We start from the raw sequence: 24,945 nt of genomic DNA on the forward strand, positions 1-24,945 counted from the left end.
GATGCAGTTGTGCTAAAATCAGTGCTTGAGGCCCAAAGTAAAGTTCATTGATTGTTGAAACATCTAGGCTGGAATCACTTGCAGTAGAACTTGGTGCAAATCTCTGAGGTCTCCTCCAGCAAACACTTTCCTTCCGTACTTCTTTTTTGAAAACTTGACAACTTTTTTTTTTTTTTTTTAATTTTTGATCCTCACTTTGGGCCACCATGTGGCTCCCCAGGCAGGCACTGACATCAAGCCCCCCAGATTTTCACCAAGAAAGCCAACTCCTTCATGTATATTTAGTATCTAAACCTGTGTCTTTTTTTTTTATTATTTTTTTTAATCTATAGTTTAGAATCCTGGCACTCAAAGGAGATGGTCAGAGGAGTCATCTGAGAATCAACAGCGTTTGTCAGAAATGTGGAGACACCTGGTGGTTATCAGAGACATTGAACCCTTGGTTCCAGACCAGACTGATTATCACTCACCTGGGATCTTGAGAAAATGCAGCCTCCCTACCAGGAGCGCCTCCTGCTGGATACTCTGAATCAGTGGGCCTATGTAGGGCCAGGAATCTGTACTTTTAAAACAGCCAGATTATCTACATTAGTCATTCCCAGTCCAAAGTCTTAGCCATGATTTAAGAGAGAAGATCTAAAAGCTACGTATCTGGATCACATTATCTTAGCTTCCTTGTAGAAGTCAGGCTTAAGGAGACTCCAGTCATTCCCTTCAATATGAGACATCCATTTATAGACAACTTCTATACCTTTCATAAAATTGGCTAAGAGCATCAACCAGCATTTATATAAGAATCCATGTCATTCTTTTTCCTAAAAAAAAAAAAAAAAAAAAAAAAAAAGAAGAGCTGGTTCCTCAGATGAGCCTAAATGTTCCTTTTATCAAGTAAAAGCTATGCATCCCAAGGTATTTGTTTCCTGGCCTTCCGAGAAGCTCACAGATAAATTGTCCCATTTGGAAAATTATCCCACTTCTAAAATCCTGTTGCATCTAGTTCTGCCTTCTGATTTACAACCTTACTTGAAAATGTTAAATTGTGTTTCTAACAAGTGTTTATGACCCTATCTGCTCATTGCAGTATAATGTAAGCAATCCAGGTATAGAATGACCCCATAGCATGAACTTTCCAAAACGTTCTAAAAGCCAGTATATATAAGAAACAAAATTCTCAATTTTTGTTTGCAAAAGGAAGAATAAACCTGGTTAAATTCAAGGTCAGTGATGCCCAGGGAGGGGGGCGGAAGGGGAGGGAGGGAGGGAGAAGAGGGGAGAGGTGGGAAGTGGGAGAGCCACCAGGGAGGCTGGCAGGCTCTCTTCTTCAAGGTTGCACAGAGCAGCACTTGTTTTACAAAGTCCCTTGGTCTTGAAGCCCCAGAAACCTGCTGTTAGCACAAGAAGAGAGTCCATCTGTCATTTTGTCTTAACCAAGCTCTCAGATTAACATATACTGGATTCCAGTTAATTTAGAATGAGAAAATTGCCTTTGAGACACATATATCCATTGGACCTGCTCATTCACATCTGAATGCTTCTGGGCTTTTGCCCCCATCCACCCTTTCCCATCACGGATCCCACTGCTCCCCCTTTGTGCCTCTGTTGTCAATTGTGAGTTTCTTTAGCTTAAATTCCCATTTCCCAGAGCTGCTCATCCAAAACTCTATTACCCGAAGCCCCTTAAAAAAAAAAAAAAGATTTTATTTATTCATGAGAAACACAGAGAGGCAGAGACATAAGCAGAGGGAGAAGCAGGCTTCTTGTGGGAAATCTGATGCGGGACTTGATTCCAGGACCCTGGGATCACGACCTGAGCCGAAGGCAGACACTCAACCACTGAGCCACCCAGATACCCCCCAAGCCCATTTTAAATGCCCTCTTCTCTTCAAACTTGCCTTGAGCCTTCAAATCCAAAATAAGCGCGCCCTCGGAACTGTAGAGAGCACGTTGTTCCTTCCACACTCCCTTTTTCCCTCCACACTTTTTTTTTTAAAGTTACATTTAAAAAATGTACCTGACTACAGGAGGCCCGTAAACACTCTCTGTGTTTTACTGATGCTTGGAACTCCAGAGAGGGCGACGGGGCCTGATGCAGGTCACAGACACTCGCTGTGAAAGAGCACCTGTGACAGAAGGGATGGTCATCGGCGGGTCTCAGAGTTCCAGCCTCCCCACCTGGGTGATAGGACCACTCTTCCTTCTACTGGATTGTGAACTCCCGGAGGGTAAGTCTCACTGCATATCCAGCACCGGAGGGCAGCCCGGGTGGCTCAGCGGTTTAGCACCTGCCTTTGGCCCAGGGCGTGATCCTGGGGACCCAGGATCGAGTCCCACATCAGGCATCCTTGCAGGGAGCCTGCTTCTCCTTCTCCCTCTGCCTGTGTCCTCTGTGTGTGTGTGTGTGTGTGTGTGTGTGTCTCATCCTGAATGAATAAAAAAAAAAATCTTTAAAAAAAAACCCTATTAAAAAAAATAATAATAAATTAAAAAAAACCCTATTATCCAGCACCGGAATAGGGTCCAGCATCCTGCAGATGCCCAGTAAATGTCTGCTGAAAGAACTCATGGAGAAGGGAAGAAATGATTGAATGAATGGGTCGATGAACTCATCCACTCCTCCCCGCGAGGCCTCGGTCGTGCACGTAATTATATCGGCGGGAGTCGGCGGGGATTCCGAGCACCCGCGGGCCGGGGCAGGGGGCGGAGCGCCGAGTGACCCCGCCCACAAGGGGGCGGGGCGGGAGGATAGCCCCTCCCACAAAGGGGCGGGCCCCGCGCAAGTCCCGCCCTCGCGGAGGCGGGGCCTGTGGCGCGCGGGAAGAAGCGCAAGCGGCGGCGGGAGCTGGAGGCGCAGCCGAGCGACCGCGGCCCTGCAGGTACTGCTCCCGGGCGCTGGCTCCCGCGGCCCCCGGCCTCCCGTTGGGGCCGCACGGGCGGCGAGAGGGTCTCGCTGAGGGCGGGCGGCGGGGGCCGGGCGGAGCTGCGGGGCGGCGCGCGTTCGGGCGGCGCCGTGCGGCCTCCTCCCGGCCGGGCCCGGTCTCGGCTTCCCGAGCGCTCCGGGAGCCCCTCCCCGCGGCGGCCGCAGCCCCAGCCCCTGCCCGGGCGGCGCCTGGCTCCCCGGGAGCGCCCCGGGCCCACGGAGCGGGGCGGCTGCGCAGCAGGGCGGGGCCCGGGATTCCCTCGGCCCGGCTCCCCGGCTCCCCGGCTCCCCGGCCCAGGTGCCCTTGCGGAGGGGTTCGGGGAGAGGGCGACGCTGCCACCCGTCCCCGTCCCGGTCCCCGGCGCCCTGACTGCCGAGCGGGCCCCCCGCGCCTGCCCCCCGCTAACACTCCCTTCATCCCCGACGGCTTTCAGCGTTTCCTCCGCCTTCGGGGGCGGATTTGTTTCGGCCCCTTCCAGACCCGGCAGCATGAAAGTCATCACTTGCGAAATAGCCTGGCACAACAAGGAGCCGGTGTACAGCCTGGACTTCCAGCACGGCGCGGCGGGCAGGATCCACAGGCTGGCGTCGGCGGGCGTGGACACCGCCGTCAGGGTGAGCGGCCGGGGCGGGCCGGGGAGGCCCCGCTGAAGCGCCCTAGGGCCTCCCTTCCTGTGCTCAAAACCTGTGTCTGCAGACTCAGGCCGCCCTGCCCCCGAGCCCAGGCTGCAGACCGGTTCTCAGGCCCGCGACTGAACCGTGAGGGCACAAGAAAGCTTTATTCCTTGGCCAGTGCTTCCTAGATGGATACACTGCATGCTCCTTATTTGATTATTATTATTATTTTTTAAGATTTTATTTAATTATTCATGAGAGAGGGAGAGAGGGAGAGGGAGGCTCCATGCAAGGAGCCCGACGTGGGACTCGATCCTGGGACTCCAGGGTCAGGCCCTGGGCTCAAGGCAGCGCTAAACCGCTGAGCCACCCGGGCTGCCCTATTTTTATTTTTATTTTTTTTTTAAAGATTTTATGTATTTATTCATGAGAGACGCAGAGAGAGAGGGAGAAGCAGGCTGGGATCACAACCTGAGCCAAAGGCAGGTGCTCAACCAACTGAGCCACCCAGGTGCCTCCGATGCAGATCGGTTTAGAATCCAGAGCCAGGGATCCCCCGGGTGGCGCAGCGGTTTAGCGCCTGCCTTTGGCCCAGGGCGCGATCCTGGAGACCCGGGATTGAATCCCACATCGGGCTCCCGGTGCATGGAGCCTGCTTCTCCCTCTGCCTATGTGTCTGCCTCTCTCTCTCTCTGTGTGACTATAATAAATAAATAAATAAATAAATAAATTTTGTATATATATATAAAAAAAAAATCCTGAGCCAGTTCCTAGTGGGAACACTTGGCCCCAGAAAGAGGTAGGAGGGAGGGTAGCAAGTCGTGGGACTGTCGACATATCAGATGGAAATTCCATTTTACGTGTATCCAAAGAAAAGCTATTTCCTTCCCAAAAACTAGCCTGGTATTGTTTTGGTAAGTGTTTATAGTGTTTAACAGTGTGGTAGGTGTTCACTCTGTGTGTCTCGGAATGAACGTTTTGGTTATCAACAGATCTGGAAGGTGGAAAAAGGACCCGATGGAAAGGCCATTGTTGAATTTTTGTCCAACCTTGCTCGCCATACCAAAGCTGTCAATGTCGTGCGTTTTTCTCCAAATGGGGAAATTTTAGCATCAGGAGGAGATGGTGAGTATTAGTATTATCCTTCACAATTCCTTAGAAACCAGATACCGTTCTGTCTCGTGTTAAATAGTGAGATCTGAGCTAGGTACGCTTTTTGATTTTTGAGGTCACTTGACCTCTTGATCCGTCATTTATTTATTTTTTTAAAAAAAATTTTTGAGAGAGAGAGAGGGAGTTGATGAGCAGGGGGGAGGGGTAGAAGAAGAAGCAAGTTTCCGGATGATGTCGGACTGGATCCCAGGACTCTGGGGTCATGACCTAAGCTGAAAGCAGACACTTAACAGACTAAGCTATCCAGGCACCCTCAATCCATCATTTAGATAGTTCAGTAAAATAGCGTTCTGAGGAGCTTGAGGGGATGGAGGACCAAAAGCTTAACCTGAGCAGAGCTGTTTATAAATGGCCGCTCCTCCACCCCACTCGTAGGGACCAGTAGGAAGGTGCTTACCATTTTGTCAAAGTCCCAATGCAGCCCTCCTGGCCTTGTTTGATTGCTGGTTTAGTATCCAAGTGATCATAGTCTTTCCCATGTCTTTGTGTGATTAATTTCTTTACAGATTTTACTTATTTATTCATGAGAGACACAGAGTCTAGAGTATTGTCTAGAGAGAGAGAGAGAAAGAGAGAGGCAGGGACACAGGCAGAGGGAGAAGCAGGCTCCATGCAGGGAGCCTGATGTGGGACTCGATCCTGGGACCCCAGGATCACAGCCTGGCCTGAAGGCAGGGGCTAAACTGCTGAGCCACCCAGGGATCCCCTCTGTGTAATTAATTAATTCACCTGACGGAGTATTATCTGAATGGCCCTCTAATTTATGTTTGCTTGGTGGAAGTAGAATGATTCATATTTTCTGCTTGTGTTTAAATGGCATTAAACTACTACAAAAAAAAGTAAATCTTTTTTACTGTGTTTTGACACCGAAACAGTCTAGAAGTTAGTACAAAATAAAACACATCACAGGTTTTTGTTTGCAGAAGGAAGAAAGAGATCTGGTTAAGTCCAGTGCCACAATGTCCAGAGTGTGTGGCACAGAGAGATGGAAGGTGGGGAGCGTCACTGGGGGAGGCTGGCAGGCTATCTTCTGTGAGGTTGCACAGGGGAGCTCTCGTTTTGCCAAGTCCTTTGGCCCTAGAGGGTCAGAAACCTGCTGTTAGCAGTGGAGAGTGTCCACCTGTCAATGTCGAGGCTGATCTCTTCACCCAGCTCCCAGGATTACAGCTTAGCGTGAGCACACTTGTGCCCATACAGCCAGCTCAGTCACTGTCCTGCTGGCACTCAGAGCGAAGCTGCACGGGGCTCCGACTTGTGTGGTGAGTTGGGGTCCCAGCACAGGGAGTTAGAGCCCCCAGACAATTGATGACAACAGGCTGAGATATCTGATGTGTCCGTGGGCTCACTGTGTGCTAGGCATCATGTTGTGCTTCATACATATTAACTTATCGAATACTCTAGACAGAGTAGACAATACTCTAGACTCTAGATAGTCCGTGAGGTAGGTATGCATTTTACAGATGGGGTAGCTGAGGAGTCTAGATGCTAAGGCCTGCGGACATAGCTGGGAACGATTTGCCAGTCCTTGCTTGGTGGCTCTTTGTTTCCGCCTATTCAGCTGCTCCTGGGTTATGCCTTAGGATGTGTTAACATAGTCAGCTGCTCTGCAGCGGTATTTTGCTGGCCTGGGGACCCTTCTGTTTAATAGGCCTTTGTATAGCTCTGATCGGGTATCAGTTTGATTTTGGAGTTTTAGATTAGAAGGCAGATTGTCCAGATTCTTACAAGTCACTCATTGTGACCACAGTATCTGTTGGACAATGTAACTAGGGTTTGGTTTTTTTTTTTTTAAGATTTTATTTATTCATTCATGAGAGAGAGAGAGAGAGAGAGAGGCAGAGACACAGGGAGAGGGAAAAGTAGGTTCCCTGCAAGGAACCCGACATGGGACTCGATCCCGGGTCTCCAGGATCACGCCCTGGACTGAAGGCGGTGCTAAACTGCTGAGCCACCCGGGCTGCCCGTAACTAGGGTTTTAACACCGTAGCAGCCCAGAAAGGAGGGAGCCTGCAAAAACCATGGCTCATCTGTAACCAAATTGCTCCGCAGATGCTGTCATTCTGTTGTGGAAGGTGAATGACAACAAGGAGCCAGAACAGGTTGCTTTCCAGGATGAGGATGAGGCTCAGCTGAATAAGGAGAATTGGACTGTTGTGAAAACCCTGAGGTAACTTGGGGAGGGGCTAGACGAGTGCTTTATCTGACATCTCTAAATGGATTCAACTACATGCATTGGGTCTTGAACTCACAAGAGTTCTTTTTTCTTTTCTTTACTTATCTTTCTTTTTTTAGAGAGGGAGTGGGTGGTAAAAGAGAAGGAGAATCTCAAGCAGGCTGCACACCCAGCTTGGAGCCCAGCGCAGGGCTCGATCTCACGACCCTGAGATCCTGACCTGAGCCCAAACCCCAGAGTCTGACACTTAACCCACTGAGCCACCCAAGTGCCCCAAAATGGGTTTTATTTCTGCTGTAAAATTTTCCTTAGATTGAATTCATTATAAAGATACGACTACCCCCTGAAGGTGTAGCAGATCGTAGCTGCGGGTAATGTAGTTCCAGTGGAAATTTCTGAAATCCTAATCCATGGTCTCTGAGGTTGCCTGTAGACTTTTTATGCCTTTTTCTCTCATTAAGACGAGATTTGCTTTTCCCCTCCTCTTCGGATTCCAGGGGCCACTTAGAAGATGTGTATGACATTTGCTGGGCAGCTGACGGGAATTTAATGGCTTCTGCCTCTGTGGATAACACGGCCATCATATGGGACGTCAGTAAAGGTAGCTGACACGTTTCTCTTATTGTCAGGGGGAAGGAATATTCCACGTGGCTAAAAAGTCTAACATGCTTTATCTTTAAAGACATAGGAAGAGTTTCCTAGTGAATTGGAATAAGGTGTCTGGCTCAGCACTTGAGGATGCCCATGTGTTGTGGATCCAACTCTATTTTAGGGTCCCAGTCAGAGTGGAAGCGGCTTAGCCCTGGTGCCCAAGCAAGGTCCATCCCGTCTGCGTGGGGGTGCAGACATGCTGGGGGCAGGGCTCATGCCTGCCTTCGTGGAACTCAGGATCTTGCACATTTAGCACGTTGTCGTAATCGATGGGCCCTTGAATGCTCCATGTTGGGATAGGTAGGATCAGGTGCCTGTCTGAGATCAAGGATGGCCAAGGTGCCTCCCTCATTCACAGAACTTATTCTCTGATTAGGAAGATAGTAGACATGTGGAAAGTTCTAAAAATGGCAGCAAAAGGCCAAAAGCAAGTTAGTGGCTAATGCCAGCCTGTTTTTGCCCCTCTACAGACCATTACTCGACCTTGATGTTTCCTCCCAGGCAAGAGGCTTGCCCTGCTCCTGTGTGGTGTGCAGGCTGCTGATCCTCCCCAGCTCGAGAGCCCTGGGAGGGAGTCGGGGTGGAGTAGGCCTCCCCCTGTGCTGGCTGCACCTCTGGTTATCCACTCTGTGACCCAGACCAGTGTGGCGTCAGTAGGATAGCGCTGGGAGGCATCTCCAAGCTCAAGGAGCACGACTCAGGGAAGCAAGGCATGGGGGTTACTCTGGGGAAGAGGCTCAGGCCAGTGGGAGCAGCAGGTGCAAGGGCCCTGCACATAGCCGCTAGAGTCCCCGGGCAGGTCGATTACGAAGTCCTTCAGAGACCCCCACACACTCACGCACCGGCTGGGTGACTGCAGTTGTGGGTTAAAAGCCTCTCTGGTAAATCTCAGAGGATGTTTGGAGAGATGTCATCACCCACCTTAATATCCCAGACTCCCCAAAAAGACTTGCAGGAAGGCTGGGGGTGGGGGGAAGTTAGCCCAAAGCACACCTACTGCACATCATGGACATCGGGTGGGTCACAGGGTCAGGGGCAACTCTTGGAGGGGAGCAGAACCAGACTGCAGAGGGCTGAGAGGAGGAGGAGAAATAGGGGGAGGTGAGTGAGCGAGTGTAGATCCCTTTTCAGAGGAGAGGGTTTAGGGGGCTTTTTTTGTTTTTGTTTTTTTGAATGGCCAGGGCTTCATGCCTCCCTCCTCTTTTTATCCAGGTAATCTTTGTGCATTACTGGTTTATTTTATTTTACTTAAAGATTTTATTTTTTTTTATTTTTTTTTTATTTTTATTTTTTTACTTAAAGATTTTAATTATTTATTCACAAGAGACACAGAGAGAGGCAAAGACACAGGCAGAGGAAGAAGCAGGCACCCTGCAGGGAGCCTGATGTGGGACTCGATCCCAGGGACCCTGGGATCACGCCCTGAACCGAAGGCAGATGCACAACCACTGAGCCACCCAGGTGCCCTGAACCTCAGTTTCATCTTCATCATGCCAGTTCCTTTCCATCTGGGTGTCTGTCTCGGCCACACCATGAATTCCTAGAACCTTTTCCTTGTACACAAGGCTCGCGGTCATATACCTCCTGTCCTCCATGTCTTGCCATTTTGGCCTTGTTTGTAACCCTCTAGAAGTCTCCCTGACACATTGCTCCACGTGCCTAAGCTGCTGGCCCCCCAGATCTGCTTACAGTACCTGCTGCTTCATGATCCCCTGCATCCTGCCCACCCGGATAGCTCAACTCGGCCGGTCCCCTTCTTGACCCTCACCAGCCGCCCGTCTGTATACTGTGCTGCCCGCTGATGGGTGTGTGTCTCCCCCGAAGCTGCGGGCTCCTTGAGGGTAGGGACTGTGTGGGGTCCTCTCTCTCTTCCCAGAGCCTGACACAGACTGCAGAGCAGAGGCTCCGTCACCGGCTGCAACACAGTGCAGTGGTATAAAGGGCGCAATGCTTCGTTTACTCCACTTGTGCTTGAGTAGGTTCTGGCAATGCTGTTGTGTGCTTTGTTCACAGGACAAAAGCTCTCCATCTTTAATGAACATAAAAGTTATGTCCAAGGAGTAACCTGGGACCCCTTGGGTCAGTATGTTGCTACCCTGAGCTGTGACAGGTGCGTCTGTCGTCTTCTCTGTTGGCTTGAAATTTTCTGCAAAGCTGTTTTCATCACCATTTAACTAATAATAAGGCAAAGTCTAGGTTTGATTCATCTATCCATCCATCTATCTGTGTTCTTGGTTTCATATAAAGCATTTGGTTTTTACTATTATTCTTAGGCCATAACAAGAAATTGGAAACTAACTAGGGTAGGCGCCTTATATTCAGTGCTTAGTAAATCTTTATTGAATGGGTGAATGAATGCATAGAGAGCTTTGAATTACATTTGAATTTCGTGGGCAGTTTTTAAAGAAAAGGTGTTTTGTAAATATGACTTATGCAAGAAGGGGTACTTAGCAGTAGGGTTCGATATTTTTTTCTTCTTTCTTTCTTTTTTTTTTTTTTTCTTCTTTCTTTTTTAAGAATTATTATTATTATTTTTTTAAAGACTTCTTTTTTTTTTAATTTTTATTTATTTATGATAGTCACACACACACAGAGAGAGAGAGAGAGAGGCAGAGACACAGGCAGAGGGAGAAGCAGGCTCCATGCACCGGGAGCCCGACATGGGATTCGATCCCGGGTCTCCAGGATCGCGCCCTGGGCCAAAGGCAGGCGCCAAACCGCTGCGCCACCCAGGGATCCCAAGAATTATTTTTAAGTAATGTCTACACCCTGCGCTAGGTTGAAACTCACAAACCCTGAGATCGAGTCGTATGCTCCACTGGATGAGCCAGCCAGCGAAACACTCCCGTTTCGTTTTCTGATTATAATTCACTACTGCAGTGATTTTAATGACTCTACTTATATTAATGTAGACATAGAATATTTTCTTTTAAAAAAAAGACATATATATTTTTAAAAATTTCTTTACTTGAGAGAGAGAGAGCGAGAGCAGGAGCATGAGCAGAGGGAAGGGCAGAGGGAGAAGCAGACTCCCCACTGAACAGGGAGCCCGATGTGGGGCTCAATCCCAACCTTGAGATCATGACCTGAGCTGAAGAGACACCTAATGGACTAAACCACCCAGGCGCCCCTGTTTTGCCTTTTTTGAAAGGAGGTTTTACTGCTGTGTTTACTGGTGTCATGTATTTCATTGTGTTCTTGGAACAAAGAACTAAAAATCAGAGGTGCTAGATATTTTATTCATCAGTTGAAGTAGCCCTTTTGAGTATTTATCCGACTACTTTTAATCACCTCTGATTTCAGATGGCCCAGCAATGTGGAAGAGTTAGGAGATGCTATGGAAAATAAACACTGCTAAATTGTATGTGCACTTATTTTCTGATCTGTGTGTTTTATTCAGGCAATCAGGAGTTGAAACGATCTGATTAGCTAAGTGGGAATAATATGAATTAGCAACAACCAAATTTATCTGCTGCTGTTTACCTTACTCTTGCAAATCCCTGGAGGCGAGACCATTTGACACAAAATAAAAGTCACTGCGGTCCTACAAATTGTCCCTGGGCCCAGTGTCCGAGGCCTGAAAAGGCCAGGCCTAAAGTACATCTTCCTTGACAAATTGGAATATTCACTAAAAAAATGAAGTTATGACCTCTTTCCTCACTTTCACTAGTGACCTCCCTTGGGTGGTTTGCTTCTGTCATAATTAGTTAACGTGTGACAGTGTGACAGTCACTGTAAGTGGTCTTACAGGCTGACACTGTTTAGTGGGTCTTCGGTTTTGATGCTAGATTGCTTCTGTGTGGAACACTTCATTCACCAGAAGAGGTCACTCAGATTCTTCTTCTTCCTTTAGGATCCTGAGGGTATACAGCACCCAGAAGAAACGTGTGGCTTTTAACGTCTCAAAAATGCTGTCTGGAGTAGGGGCTGAAGGAGAGGTATCAAATATTTGAGCTACTTTAAGCTGTGCTTCAGTTGAGACTTAGAAAGTCACGAGCACCTCTGCATCTTACGGCTGAACCACTGGTCTCAGGCCCATGACCCTTGAGCTACCAAGTGCTTCCTCAGATCCAGTCGAGGCTCGGTTAGGCCGTTGGGCTGATCTGTGTGGAACTGGGGACATCTGGGGGCCAGGGGAGAGCCACTGATGGTGGATGGAGGTGTTTGTTCAACCCTGGCTCACTGTGGAGTCACCCGGAAGCATGAAGACACATAGGTCCCCGTCCCCCTAGATGTGATTCACTTGACTTGAAGTGGGCAGGGTGTCTGGGATTCTGAGGTGTAGTGAGGGTCGAGAACTTCTGACCTCGGGGGACCCCGGCACTGTGCCACAGGAAGGCAGGTGGGTCAAGCATCGGGTTGCCTGGTGGGAGGCAGTATGCCATCTTGGCCGGTATGGAGAGAATGTTGCTAGCAGACAGCAGAGACCCGGCCAGTGGTCGTAGAGGAATCAAGATGACAGACGCAGGCACTTAGGCAGAAGGGAACAAAGAAGGGATACGGTGCAAACCCAGTCCTCAGGCAGCCGGCCAAGGCCAGGTGGGCCGTGAGCTGGCCACACGGGAGAGCTCACCCACAGTAAGGACGGTGATGCTGGGTCTTTGGGTCCTGGAGACCTAAATGCTTAACGTTTATCACGTGTAAGCGAGTGGGAGCAAGAACTGTCCCACACAGGTGTTCAAGACATGTTTGAGAAGAGGATTATCAGTTCAGTAGCGGACTGTTTTCTCTAGACGAAGTGTTCATTAGCTTGGAGGTTCTAAATGGACACAGATAGCAAAGGGCGCCCAGTCATCGTCTGGCTTTCCCCCCCAGTCTCATTCTCTAGACAAACCGCTGTTGACAGTGTGCTGTGTTGTCACAGAGGCTTTTTACAAAGATAACTGTAGAGCCCTCCACACACACGTAGACTCGTAAGCACACACAGCTTTCTTTAACACAATGGCAGTTGGTCTTTATGAGGGATTACTCTTGCAGGCCTTTTTTTTTTTTTTTAAAGATTTATTTATGGGATGCCTGGGTGGTTCAGTTGTTGAGCATCTGCCTTCGGCTCATGATCAGCTCATGATCCCAGGGTATGGGGATTGAGTCCCACATCGGGCTCCCTGCAGGGAGCCTGCTTCTCCCTCTGCCTATGTCTCTGCCTCTCTGTCTCTCATGAATAATTTTTTTTTAAGGATTTTTTTATTTTACAGAGTTGGGGAGGGTGGGGAGGGGCAGAGAGAGAGAGAATCTCCAGCAGACTCCCCACTGCACACAGAGCCAGATACGGGGCTCGATCTCCCCACCCTGAGATCATGACCGGAGCCAACATCAAGAGTCGAACCCTTATGAACCCTTATCTGACTGAGCCGCCCAGGCAGCCCTGCTCTTGTAGTCTTAAGTGGTTGTTCGATTTGTGATCTATTTAATCTATTATTATGTGAGTAGTAAATGATACTATGTAAGATAAAAAGGAATTGGTAAGCTTTTCTTGTGAGTGTAAAGATTTGGACTAATGTTTAAACTTGTGTGGTGCAGGCAAGAAGTTACCGGATGTTTCATGACGACAGCATGAAGTCATTCTTTCGTAGACTTAGTTTCACCCCTGATGGATCTTTGCTTCTCACACCAGGTGGGTGCCTTTTTTTTTTTTTTTAAGATTTTTATTTTTAAAAATTATTTTAATTTTTTTATTATTTTTTTAAGAATTTGTTCATTTATTTGTGAGAGACACAGAGAGAGAGAGAGGCAGAGACACAGGCAGAGGGAGAAGCAGGCTCCATGCAGGGAGCCTGATGCGGGACTGGATCCCAAGTCTCCAGGATCATGCCCTGGGCCAACGGTGGCACTAAACTGCTGAGCCACCCCGCTGCCCTTTTTTTTTTTTAAGATTTTATTTATCCGTTTAGAGATTCAGAGTGCTAGAGACAGCGTGAGCTGGGGGAGAGGCAGAAGGAGAGAATCTTCAGGCAGACTCCTCGCTGAGCACAGAGCCCCATGTGGGGCTCAATCTCACGACCCTGAGATCACGACCTGAGCCAACATCAAGAGTCGGACACTTAAGCGACTGAACCACCCAGGCACTCCAAGAATAGTTTTGAAAGTCTGAAAAATAATAATACTTGAGCAGCCGTCTGCCTGACCAAATGTCAGCAGATCCTGTGGCGCTACTATTAGCAAATCAATATGGTTATTAGTACAGGAATAAACAAATGGGTGGGCCAGAACAGAAAATTCAGAATCAGTCCTGAGATCAAAGGAATTTACTGTCTGACTTGGGTGGTATTTCGGTGGGAAGAATGAATTATTGAGTGAATGGTGCTGGAATGTCCAGCTACCTGGAAGAAAATGATATTGGATCCTTCACTTACGTATAAAGATCAATTCCATGTTATTTAATACTTAAATATAAAAGGTGAAAACATAGGAGGACGTCCTAGGACAGGGACCAGCTTAAGACTGGAAACCCGGAAGCTCTTAAACGATAGGCCTTTTTGAGTGCGTTAGACTAGGGAATCTTCGTATGGTGAAGACCCAGGAAGCACAACCTGCCGAAAAATAACTGGAAAATACTGTTTACTGTATAGGCAAGAGAGAGCTTATGTATATATATATACAGGGGCTCTTCCAAATTGATGAGAAAAAAAAAAAAGAAAAATCCAGAAGAAAAAATATGTATATACAAAAAGGCAGTTTGTGGAAGAGCAGATCTGCGTGTTCACACACAGGAAAAGGTTCGGAGACTCAATGATAGAGAAATAGAAAGTAAAGTGACCTACGATTAGGTACCTCTCTGTTCTTTTCAGACTAGAAAAATGAAAATATCTACTGCTGATGGGCAAGCAGAGTGTGGGTACTGCTGGTGGGAATGTGAATTGTTCACAGCCTTTTCAGGAAACAGTCTGGTCACCATTAAAGGCACATTCCCGTCAGCCCATCTGCCCCTCATCCTAGACTCGGTCTTTATGAAAATGTAATAGAAAAAGTACATTGTCAACCATGCTTACTGCAAGTGTTGTTTGTGGTTGTGGAAAGACAGTACTGATGGAAAGACGGGTGAATGGATTATGGTATTTTCATGTGACTGTCAGGCAGCCAGGAAGAGGATGCATCACCCAGGTTAGCTTTCGTGAGTAGGCACCTGGGCCGAGCAACATCAGGAGAGGCGTAAACAAGACCCCGTCTCAGGGAGACAGTCTGTCTACTCGGGGAGACTCTACTGTATGAATCGATGTGCAGTTGAGTTGTAACTGGTTGCAATGGTTGTGTGAGTGTGGAAGAATGGGGGAGAGGATCCCTGGTTTGTTCAAATGGGTCACGTGGGGATGGGAGGGTGGGCTGGGTGGGGAGAGAGTAGAAAGAGTGCTGATGGGGTCTCTGCCCCGTGCCCCCATCTGGTGGAGATGAGGAGGTCACTTGTGAGGCTACATGTGTGTGTGGATCAAGAAAGAGGTGTCCAAGGGCAGCTGTGGTTGACGGTCCTTCTCTGGCTGGGTCTGGCCTGGTTTTAAGGACGAACCCAGGGTGCGTGTAGAAGAGCTCGAATGTTGGTTCTCTCTAGAGGAAGGTGAGCCGCTGCAGGGGGCTGGGGCTGTGGCAGAGGCCTGGGTCCCCCCCTGCAGCCTCCTGGCTCCACCAGGCAGGTGGGAAAAACGAGTCACAGGCTCTGGCTGGCAGCCACACTCAAATCCAAGGGACAGAGCCTGGGGATCTAATGAGAGCGTTTCTCCAGCAGGAAGTGGCCGGCCTCCCGAGCAGAGGGCAGAGGTCTCCCATAGCAAGGCCCCCCTGCTCCCGTTCTTCCTCCCCAGGCCTGGAGCCATGCCGAGTGGTGGGGTCACCTGGGGGTGGGGCGGGGAGGTGACAGGTGGGTAGAGCTGGAGTAAGAGCTGAGCCCAGACTGGGACCATTTGTATTTGTCCTCAGTCACAAAAACATTGTCCAGGGCATACAGCGAGCGGGGAAAAGATTTTACAAGCCAGGGTTGCATGCTCGTGAGTTTATCTTCTTCAGTCTAATAAAATCTTGCCTTTTCTCCCTGTCCCTGCTTCCCCAGCTGGGTGTGTGGAATCTGGCGAAAACGTAACAAATACGACTTATGTTTTCTCCAGGAAAAATCTTAAAAGGTACGCAATTGAAGAAAGAGTTGAGATGTTTGCCCTTTCTTTTTTGCTTTGTGGTGAGTAACAGTGCCCTTTCTAAGAAGGTCATGACCAATCTTGCAGGCCTATTGCTCACCTTCCATGCCCTGGCAAGGCGACGCTCGCTGTTCGCTGCTGTCCCGTCTACTTTGAGTTGAGGCCAGTGGTGGAAACAGGTACGTCAGAACCACAGTAGTCGTGTTCTGTTTTCTCTGAGGTAGGTCACCGGGGTGTGGGGTCGTGATTGGGGTTTTATCTTGTGGGGAAAGGTATGTGGGTTTGGTTCAGTTTAGTTAACTTGGAAAAGCTGGAGCAAAGACAGTGTTATCAAAAACGTGTCCATTTTTTTTTGCCTTGTCCAGAATACCCTTTTTTCACTTAAACTTTAAAGGAATAAAAGTACTTTTATTCTTCTACCGAAGCAGGTCGAATGCCATTCATTTTTCCTATGCTGTAAAATTATATATGAATTGGATTTTCATTTTTTAGGGTTTCTTTTTCCCCCTCCATCTAAATAGATCTTGTCCATGGCTTTAAGCAGTCGGATTATGATGCATCTTGGTGTGGTTTCCTCTGATTTCTTGTGCACGGAGTTTGTTGAACTCTTAGACCTATAGGTTTACAGTTATCACATTTGGGGAATTTTTACCATTATAGCTTCAAATATTTTTTTTCTTCACCAAGGATGCCACCTACACTTGCATTAGGCCATTTGACGTTACTCCCTGGCTTGCTGGTGATCTGTCTGCTTGCTTTTTCCCCTCTTGGTACCTCAGTTTTCTGCATTACATATTCCGCGTCTCTATTAAACATGCTCCATCTTTCCTCTTGTTTCTTGAGTAGATAGAATACAGTTTAAGATTTTATTTGAGAGAGACGGGGCATGAGCAGTGGGAGTGCAGAGGCAGAGGGAGAAGCAGAGTCCCCACTGAGCAGGGAACCGATGCAGGACTCGATCCCAGGGCCCCAGGATTATGACCTGAGCTGAAGGCAGTTGCTCAACCAACTGAGCCCCCCAGGCACCCTGGAATACAGTTTTTGTAATGACTCTTAATGTCTTTGTGTACAAAGGATTGGCTCTGATTTTTCTTCCCCTCTCGTATGGGTCACATTTTCTTCTTTGCTTGCCTGGTAATTTTCTGTTAGATGCCAGACATCGTGACGGTGCCTTTCGTGGATGCTGGATATATTTCTACAGATGTTCTTGAGCTTATTGTGAGATGCAGTGAAGTGCCTTGGAGGCACCATGCTGCTGCCTTTCATTCGGCCGGACCAGCAGCATTTGGTCTACAGCTCATTTCCCCACTACTGAAGCAAAGCAGCCTGAAGTACTCTAATCTGTGCCCCAGGAGAGCTAGGTTTCCTGCTCTCCTGGGGCACAGCTTCAGGCTGTGCGAGCTTCACACGCTGGAGCGAGCTTCAGGAATGGCTTTCCCTTTCCTGTAGTTCTTGCTCTGCCCTGGTGGTTTCCGCACATGCTCGCACCCATCAGTGCTCCGCTGGAGACCTGCCTGTGAACCCCAGCCACCTGGGCCCTCCGGCTCCCAGCTCCATCCTGTCAGCTCAGTCTGGCTGCTGCGGGCTGCCGGGCTTCCTCTACCTTTCCCAGGCCTAGAAGCTCAGGCAGTAAGCTGAGGCAGATGGAGGACTTCCTCTTTACTTCCCCTCCCTCGGGGATCACTGTCCTCAGAGCCTGATGGCTGAGGCCTTGAAAACCATCATTTGGCATATTCTGTTTGGTGTTTCCTTTGCTTCAGGTGGGAGGGTAAATCCAGTCCCTGTGACTCCATGGCTGGAAGCAGCAGTTTTTAACCTCTTCATCCTTTATGTGAATGTATATAGTTAAGTGAAGGACCATTAAAATGTCATTTGACATTTTTCTCGGTGACCCTTGTTTTTCCTTATCAGAAAGCAGCTCCTTAGCCTGACCTGTGTCACACGTCCTGTCTTGTGGGACCTTCTGGTTCCCACGATTCTCGGATCAAGACCCAATACCCTTGTTGATTCATGTGTGGTTCTCCTTAGAACTGGACTCTAGTGAAGCATGCACCAAAGTGGCCTTCAGTAACGTGATGTCATTTATGTCTCCCAAGAGAGGACTTTTGGGGGGAATTTGTTTCCATTGGGACCTTTGCATTTGCTTCTTGTTTTCTGACCTTTGTTTCCGCCTCCGGGCAGACAGACCGTCACAGGAGCCGGGTGTGGAGCTGGTGCACCTGCCCTACCGCTTAGTGTTTGCTGTGGCTTCCGAAGACTCGGTGCTCTTGTACGACACCCAGCAGCCGTTCCCTTTTGGCTACGTGTCTAACATACATTACCACACGCTGAGTGACGTTTCTTGGTGAGTGGCCAGTGTTGAGGGTGCAGGAGGCACAGTGTGTGGTGTCCTGGAGTAGACCCTTGAGTCAGGGAGCATTTCAGTGCTATGGATGGCTTTTGTGGCCCGTGTTTACCAATTTCTTTCTTTCTTTTCTTTTCTTTTTTTTTTTTTTTTTTTTTTTAAGATTTATTTGAGGGGCACCTGGTTGGCTCAGTTGGTTCAGCATCTGCCTTCAGCTCAGGTCATGATCTCAGGGTCCTGGGATCAAGCCCTGTGTTGGGCTCCCTGCTCAGTGGGAAGAAGCAGGCTCCCCCTGCTCCCCCTGCCCCTCCCCCCCGGGCTTGTGTGCTCTATGTCAAATTAAAAAAATTTTTTTAAAAATATTTATTTGAGAGAATGTGTGCGAGCACAGGTGGGGGGAGTGGCAGAGAGAGAGGGAGAATCTCAAGCAGATTCCCTGCTGAGCACGGAGCCTGGTGCAGGCCTTGATCCGAGGACCCTAAGATTGTGACCTGCGCAGAAAGCAAGGGTCACTTAACCGACTGAGCTACCCCCCCAGGGCCCCTACCAATTTCTTCTGAAAGGAATTAATGTGAGAGGGAAAGGCATTTCTAGTTTGCTAGGATACCACTTCCTATTGTAACAGTAATAGCTAAAGGGTGCCATTCAGAGGCCCTCGGGTTTCCTCTGGTTCTCAAGCTGGGAGGTGCCCGCTGGGTTCCCTGGTTGCTGGGGGCTTGCCAGGCGCTCTGGCAGGAAGCCCCCATCCGCAAGCTCCTGCCGTCCAGACCCGTGCCCTTCTGCCGGCAGTCCTCTTTGCCCCTGGGTATTCCCTGGTCGCCACCTGCTCGCGCCCAGCTCTGGCCGGGGCCTGCCCACCCCCAGCCTGGGCCTGCCCACCCATCCCCTCTTTCTTGTTCTTTGTAACTTTTTATCTTCCTTTAATTTTCTTCTTATGTTAGTGGAAAAAGGGGCCTCGCACCTTCAATTTGGTGACTTTGAGGACAGTCCCGAGACGTGCCAGTGCCTGAGAAAGTCGAGCTGGGGGCTGGGAAGGAAAGGGTGGGAGTGAGCAGCACACAAAGCGTGAACTTCCACATTCCAACTAATAAAGAGCCAGAAGATGGGCCCCTGGACTTAGCACCGTTTCTAACCTTTCCTCCTGTTTGGGGAACAAAGGTCCAGCGACGGCGCCTTCCTGGCCATTTCTTCCACCGATGGCTACTGTTCTTTTGTGACATTTGAGAAGGATGAACTTGGAATACCTCTGAAAGAGAAGCCGGTTTTAAGCATGAGAACTCCCGACACGGCAAAGAAAACCAAGAGTCAGCCGCACCAGGGGTCCTCCCCAGGACCCAGGCTGGCAGAGGGGACCCCCACCAGCAAAGTCCAAGACCCCAGCAGTCCCTGCACACCCCCGCCTCAGGCAAGACCGCCTCCAGCCCCAGCGGCACCTTCCGAGGAGAAGGCGGCCCTGCAGCCCAGCACTCAGAACCCCAAAGCACCCCCATCCCGGAGGGTCACCCTGAACACACTGCAGGCCTGGAGCAAGACCACACCCCGGTAAGAACTTTGGGCGGAAGAAGAAATCGTCGTTGCAATTAAAAAACAAAATAGAAGTGGGAAGCCCCCAACCTGTAACGGGACAGGTACCCCGTCTTGCTGCCAGAGAGATTCGGAAACATGGGACCTGAGCGCCAGCTCCCTGCTTATAAGCCCTCTGGTGGGTCCCATTTCCACCTCTTGGGCAGGGTCCAGAGCCCTGTGCACCACACACTTGATTCTACCCCCCTCACCCCCCCACCCAGGGCCTTTCCCACAGGCCCTGCCTTGCCCTGGGAGCCCTGATCCCTAGCCCAGCCCTGGAGGTCAGGGCCCTTGGCACCCCTGTGCTGTTCCCTTCCGCTGTAAAGCCTTAGCCATCTGTGTTCTTGGTGACACTGGGGTCCTCCTTGGACGTCCCTTTAGCCCTTCTTCTGTCCTAAGATGTCACATTCAGTTGCAGGAGTTTGGTTTGGTTTTGTGTTAGATTTAGAGACCCCTTAAGGCAGGAAGCACATCCCCCACCCCCCCAACCCACATTCTCCTGCCCAGAATCGTCTCAAGCACTGAGCAATAAGTAAGAAACCAGAGTAGCCTCTTGGTTTTTATGACATCCATTGACTGGCTCATGGGAAGTCTGGCCTGATACTGGGCTCCAGGTGACATGGAGACCTCACCTCACGGTGGCCCCTGCTGCCAGCACAGCCCTTGTTGGCTGCTGCCACCAGCGCTCTTCCCTGAGCTGGGGGGTGTTGGGGGACCTCACCCCACAGACTCTGCTCAGCCCTGTCCCCAGGCCCCCTCCCTCCTAACCCCTGCCCAGCCCTGTCCCCAGGCCCCCTCCCTTCTAACCCCTGCCCAGCCCTGTCCCCAGGCCCCCTCCCTCCTAAGCCCTGCTCAGCCCTGTCCCCAGTCCTCCTTCCTCCTAACCCTTCTGCTGGACCACCCGAGGAGGTGGCCTGGGGAGGGAGCAGAAGCTGACAGTGCTGGTCATGGTAGGCTCTTCTGGAATCTGAGTGCTGCAGATTAGCAACCTTTTTCTTTTGTTGTTGTTTTGGTGGGTGAAGGGAGTGGGAAGGTGTTCTTTGAAATACTTACGGTATGAAGGTCTTTCCCTCTTAATTCTTTTTTTTTTTTTTAAGATTTTATTTATTTATTCATGAGAGAGAGAGAGACAGGCAGAGACACAGGCAGAGGGAGAAGCAGGCTCCATGCAGGGAGCCCGACATGGGACTCGATCCCAGGTCTCCAGGATCATGCCCTGGGCCGAAGGCAGGTGCTAAACCACTGGGCCACCTGGGCTGCCCCTCCTCTTAATTTCTTGCAGTCGTCTTGCATCTGTAACTTTAAAATCGAATCTTAATTTTTTAAAAAATTTTTTATTTATGATAGTCACAGAGAGAGAGAGAGGCAGAGACATAGGCAGAGAGAGAAGCAGGCTCCATGCACCGGGAGCCCGATGTGGGATTCGATCCCGGGTCTCCAGGATCGCGCCCTGGGCCAAAGGCAGGCGCCAAACCACTGCGCCACCCAGGAATCCCCGAATCTTAATTTTTTGTGTTTGTGCCCCACGAATCTTAATTTTCAATAACTATTTGTTTTGGAGCTTTCCATAGTAGGAACCACATCTGCTCGCTGTATAGATGGAGCATCCATGGCTTTTCAGCATACCACTGGAGATTAACACAGGTCTTGAAACTTTTATTTATTTATTTATTTATTTATTTATTTATTTATTTATTTATTTATTTATTTATTTATAAAGATTTTATTTATTTATTCATGAGAGACACAGAAAGAGAGAGAGAGAGAGAGAGGCAGAGACACAGGCAGAGAGAGAAGCAGGCTCCATGCAGGGAGCCCGACGTGGGACTCGATCCCAGGTCTCCAGGATCATGCCCTGGACTGAAGGTGGTGCTAAACCGCTGCACCACCGGGGCTGCCCCGGTCTTGAATCTTTTGGATGGCTAGTTAAGGTTTGACTATTGTAAATGTGATGATTGAACCTAGTACGTGAACATCGTCTTGGGCTGCCAGGTAAGTGGGCACATCAGTACCTTGCGTGGTCTGATCAGCTGGAAATTTGAAATGTTTCCTTTGGGTAGTTGTGAAACTTAGTATCCTCATAAATGATTCCTGTGACACTAATGAGCCCTGTACCCCTTTACTTTTTTTTTTTTTTTAATCAAGGAGGATAAACTTAATACCCTTAAAGACAGATACTCCACCGAATTCTATACCAACCAGTGTAGTTTCCACCCCTTCGGCAGAAGAAACTCAGTCAGGTGAGTGATACTGTTACTAGTTTAATATACTGTTACTAGTTTAATATATTGTTACTAGTATCTTTTTTGTGTTTTTTGGAAATTAACTATCTACTTTTAAGTCTGTTCTGAGAAAGCAGGGATGCATATTACTAGACCCTCATTCAGCCCCTCTGGCTGCCTATGTGCACTCAGGAGGAGGCCACCTTCCCATGCACCTACGGTAAAGGGGTATGGGGGTTCAGGAGGTGCTGTAGGTCAGGGCTCAGCCCCCTGGGCACTGCTGACAACCTGGGCTGCAGAGTTCTTTGTTGTGGGGCTGTCCTGGGATTGTAGGATGGCGGCACCCACTGTCCCCCACCCACCAACTTGGGACATTCTCAAAGGTCACCAGACAGTTCCCACTGTTCCCTGTGAGAGGTGAGATCGCCAGGCTGTTCACTTCTTGTCCAGTTCATTCTGTCAACATCAGTTCTTTTTTAAAAAAAAAAAAATTATTTTTTGAGGGATGCCTGGGTATCTCAGTGGTTGATCGTCTGCCTCTGGCTCAGTGTGATCCTGGGGTCCTGGGATCGAGTCTCGCATCAGGGTCCCTGCAGGGAGCCTGCTTTTCCCTCTTCCTGTGTCTCTGCCTCTCTCATGAATAAATATATAAAATCTTTAAAAAATATTTATTTGAGTGTGTGTGCAGTTGGAGGGGCAGAGTGAGTCTTAAGCAGACTCCCTCGCTGAACACAGGGTTTGATCTCACAACCCTGAACTCACAGCCTGAGCCGAAACCAAAAGTCAGACGCTTACCCGGGTGCACCGTCCAGGCGCCCTGTAAACATCAGCTCTTAATTTTAAAGAAGTGTTCGCTTACTTGCCAGCCTGTGTGTGTGTTCACATTCCAGAGATGCCCAGAGACCCTCGCGGCAGCCCTCCGGAGCTCAAGCGGCCTCGACTCCACGAACACGAAGGCAGTGCCCAAGGGCTGGACCCCTGAGGAGACCCATCTAGGGGCCCCGTGTGCACAGAGAGGGGGGCTGGGCCGGACACACTGGAGACCAGGGGCGTTAGGTGGAGCCCGACAGACACTCGTGAATTGATCTCTGTAACTAAAGATACGCATGGACCAGGTTTTCTCCAGAACTGTGTTTGCTCTTGCATTCAACATACATTTTTACCTCGGAGATGTGAACATTTTCATGGACTAAATCCTCTTTTTTGATGAGTTTCTGAAACGAGCAGTTCAACCTTATTTTGCATGAAGCAGTGACTTCTCCCTTGAAAATACACGGAAGTACAGACAGGTTGCAAGTGGACGCTTCTAAGGCAGGAATAGAAAGAGGAGAACAGTGTCAGAGAAGGTCTATTTCCCCGTAGTCGATTTTTAGGAGTTCTTTTGCTTTCTGATTTTAAAGGTAATAATGCTTGTTCTGGAAAGTTTAGTGAGAATAAGGCAGGAAAACCGGGTCAGGGTGAGCCTCCGCCCTCCTGTTACCATCAGGAGGAGCCTGGTTGCTGTTGGGCATATTTATTTCCTTGACCTTTTTTTTTTTTTCCTCTTAGGGAGAGAGAGTTGAGATACAGTTTGGTATCCAAATAGATTTATTTTTCAGATTGATTTTTCAGAGTAAAAGAACTTTCCATAGCAATTTCTGTCTGTGCCTTTTCTGTCTCCCTTCCTGCGGGGAGTAAAGCAGCGTCATGGGCCGGGGCGCACACAGGGCAGCTGGCTGCAGGAGGCCCCCACGGGGTCGCGTGCAGCGCCGCGGCTGCTGCTCACGGAGAGGGGGTGCCACCGAGGAATGTCGTGATGCTCGATGCCAGTCACTTTGGGATAATGAACACCGTGAGTCCTGCAAGTGAGACCCTCCCAAGCCTAGATTTCTCTCCAGTCTCGGAGAGATCACAGCTTTCAGGAGCCCTGGTCAGATCCGACGGGAAGTGACTGAGGAGTGAATGAATGTGCCCCCTTTGAACTCTGGGCAGCAACAAAGGAAGAAATTGGAAAAAGGATCAATGTGTCACTCGGTCCATAACCTGGTTAACCAGGAAGAGAGTTTGCCTCCCTTTTAGATGCGAAGGTGTCACACGGGGGTTAATTTACAGTGTAGAGAACTAGAAGGTGAACGGATGCGCAGCCGTGAGGATACGGGGGTGGGTCACGTTCAGTGTGAAGATACTTGAAAATGTCAGACGGTATCTGTTTTGACCAGTGATTCTCAGCCTTCGCTGTCTGCTGAGTCTTGGTGCCTGGGTACCCTCCACCCCCGCCCCCGGAGGGACGGCCTAAAGGGACTGGGGCATGGTCTCCACGTAATTACAGCTCCACGTAATTCAGATGCCCAGCCAAGCCTGGGAAATCGTGCGAAGAGCTTTCCCTGCATATGATGTTTTCTGGTTAAATCACTTCCACGGAAAGCTTTTTCTTGCTTGTTCTCATCATCATCGTGGATTGGCAGCCTGATAAGGAAGCTCTGCTCTCGGGATCCCTGGGTGGCTCAACGGTTGAGCGTCTGCCTTTGGCCCAGGGTGTGATCCTGTGGGGAGCACCTTCAGCCTGGAGTATGCGGTATAGACATCACTAGTTGTCGGTCAGCTGTCACTGAATATAAATCACAGAATCATCCATAAAAGCCCATGTGATGGGGATGCCCAGGTGGCGCAGCCTGCCGGCAGCCCGGGGTATAATCCTGGAGTCCCGGGATCGAGTCCTGCATTGGGCTCCCTGCGGAGAGCCTGCTTCTCCCTCTGCCTGTGTCTCTGTCTCCTGAATAAATAAGTCGTTGGGGAAAAAAAAAAAAAACCCAGGTGATGTTACCTCCGGGTCCTGATCTTTTTAAAAAGGTCTGCTTCCATCCGGGTAGTTTAGTAGGGAAGCCTGTGCAAAAGGAGCCTGGCCTGAGGGCCAGGCGGTATCCCCTCATGACATGTCCCTGTCAAACCGGCCTCCTCGCCGGGGCCCTGCAGCTGCCTGTTCCTCAGTGCCACTGACTGTCTGGTGGCCCCCTGAGCCCACGCCGTTGTGGGGGAGCTGCCTCCCGCAGGGCGCCCACCAGGGCAAGGGCGCTGCAGCAGGGAGACGAAGCGTGTGCCCCCAGGGGCAGGTGCAGCTGTCACATCGGGTCCCCTCCCTCATTTTTGTCCTGCGGCCACATCTGTGGTCCTTGCCAGAAGCACTC

At 49.6% G+C, this 24,945-nt stretch overlaps 1 protein-coding gene and 1 long non-coding RNA gene across 3 annotated transcripts; one reads left to right on the forward strand and one right to left on the reverse strand.

Moving 5' to 3' along the window:
• The first annotated feature begins 2,741 nt into the window (after positions 1 to 2,741).
• On the forward strand, positions 2,742 to 23,415 carry CHAF1B (chromatin assembly factor 1 subunit B). 2 transcript variants are annotated; one of them, XM_072806910.1, is made up of 14 exons: positions 2,742 to 2,873; positions 3,397 to 3,532; positions 4,525 to 4,657; positions 6,755 to 6,872; positions 7,376 to 7,479; positions 9,543 to 9,639; positions 11,383 to 11,467; positions 13,050 to 13,143; positions 15,568 to 15,637; positions 15,737 to 15,828; positions 17,831 to 17,993; positions 19,152 to 19,535; positions 21,705 to 21,799; positions 22,672 to 23,415. In XM_072806910.1, exons 2-14 carry the CDS (start codon positions 3,407 to 3,409, stop codon positions 22,761 to 22,763), a joined length of 1,653 nt encoding a protein of 550 aa, XP_072663011.1. In that variant the 5' UTR covers positions 2,742 to 2,873; positions 3,397 to 3,406; the 3' UTR covers positions 22,764 to 23,415. The 2 variants fall into 2 exon arrangements, with proteins under 2 accessions (XP_072663011.1, XP_072663012.1); XM_072806911.1 differs by having other exon boundaries at positions 2,767 to 2,873; positions 3,352 to 3,532.
• LOC140621641 (uncharacterized) lies at positions 18,361 to 24,563 on the reverse strand. The gene is made up of 4 exons (XR_012021394.1): positions 22,641 to 24,563; positions 19,127 to 19,239; positions 18,955 to 19,020; positions 18,361 to 18,484 (listed from the first exon to the last, which is right to left on the reverse strand). It is a non-coding gene; the product is annotated as an uncharacterized lncRNA (long non-coding RNA).
• Positions 24,564 to 24,945: the final 382 nt, after the last annotated feature.

This window comes from Canis lupus, chromosome 30 (assembly GCF_048164855.1).
Source record: "Canis lupus baileyi chromosome 30, mCanLup2.hap1, whole genome shotgun sequence".
Taxonomy (NCBI): domain Eukaryota; kingdom Metazoa; phylum Chordata; class Mammalia; order Carnivora; family Canidae; genus Canis; species Canis lupus.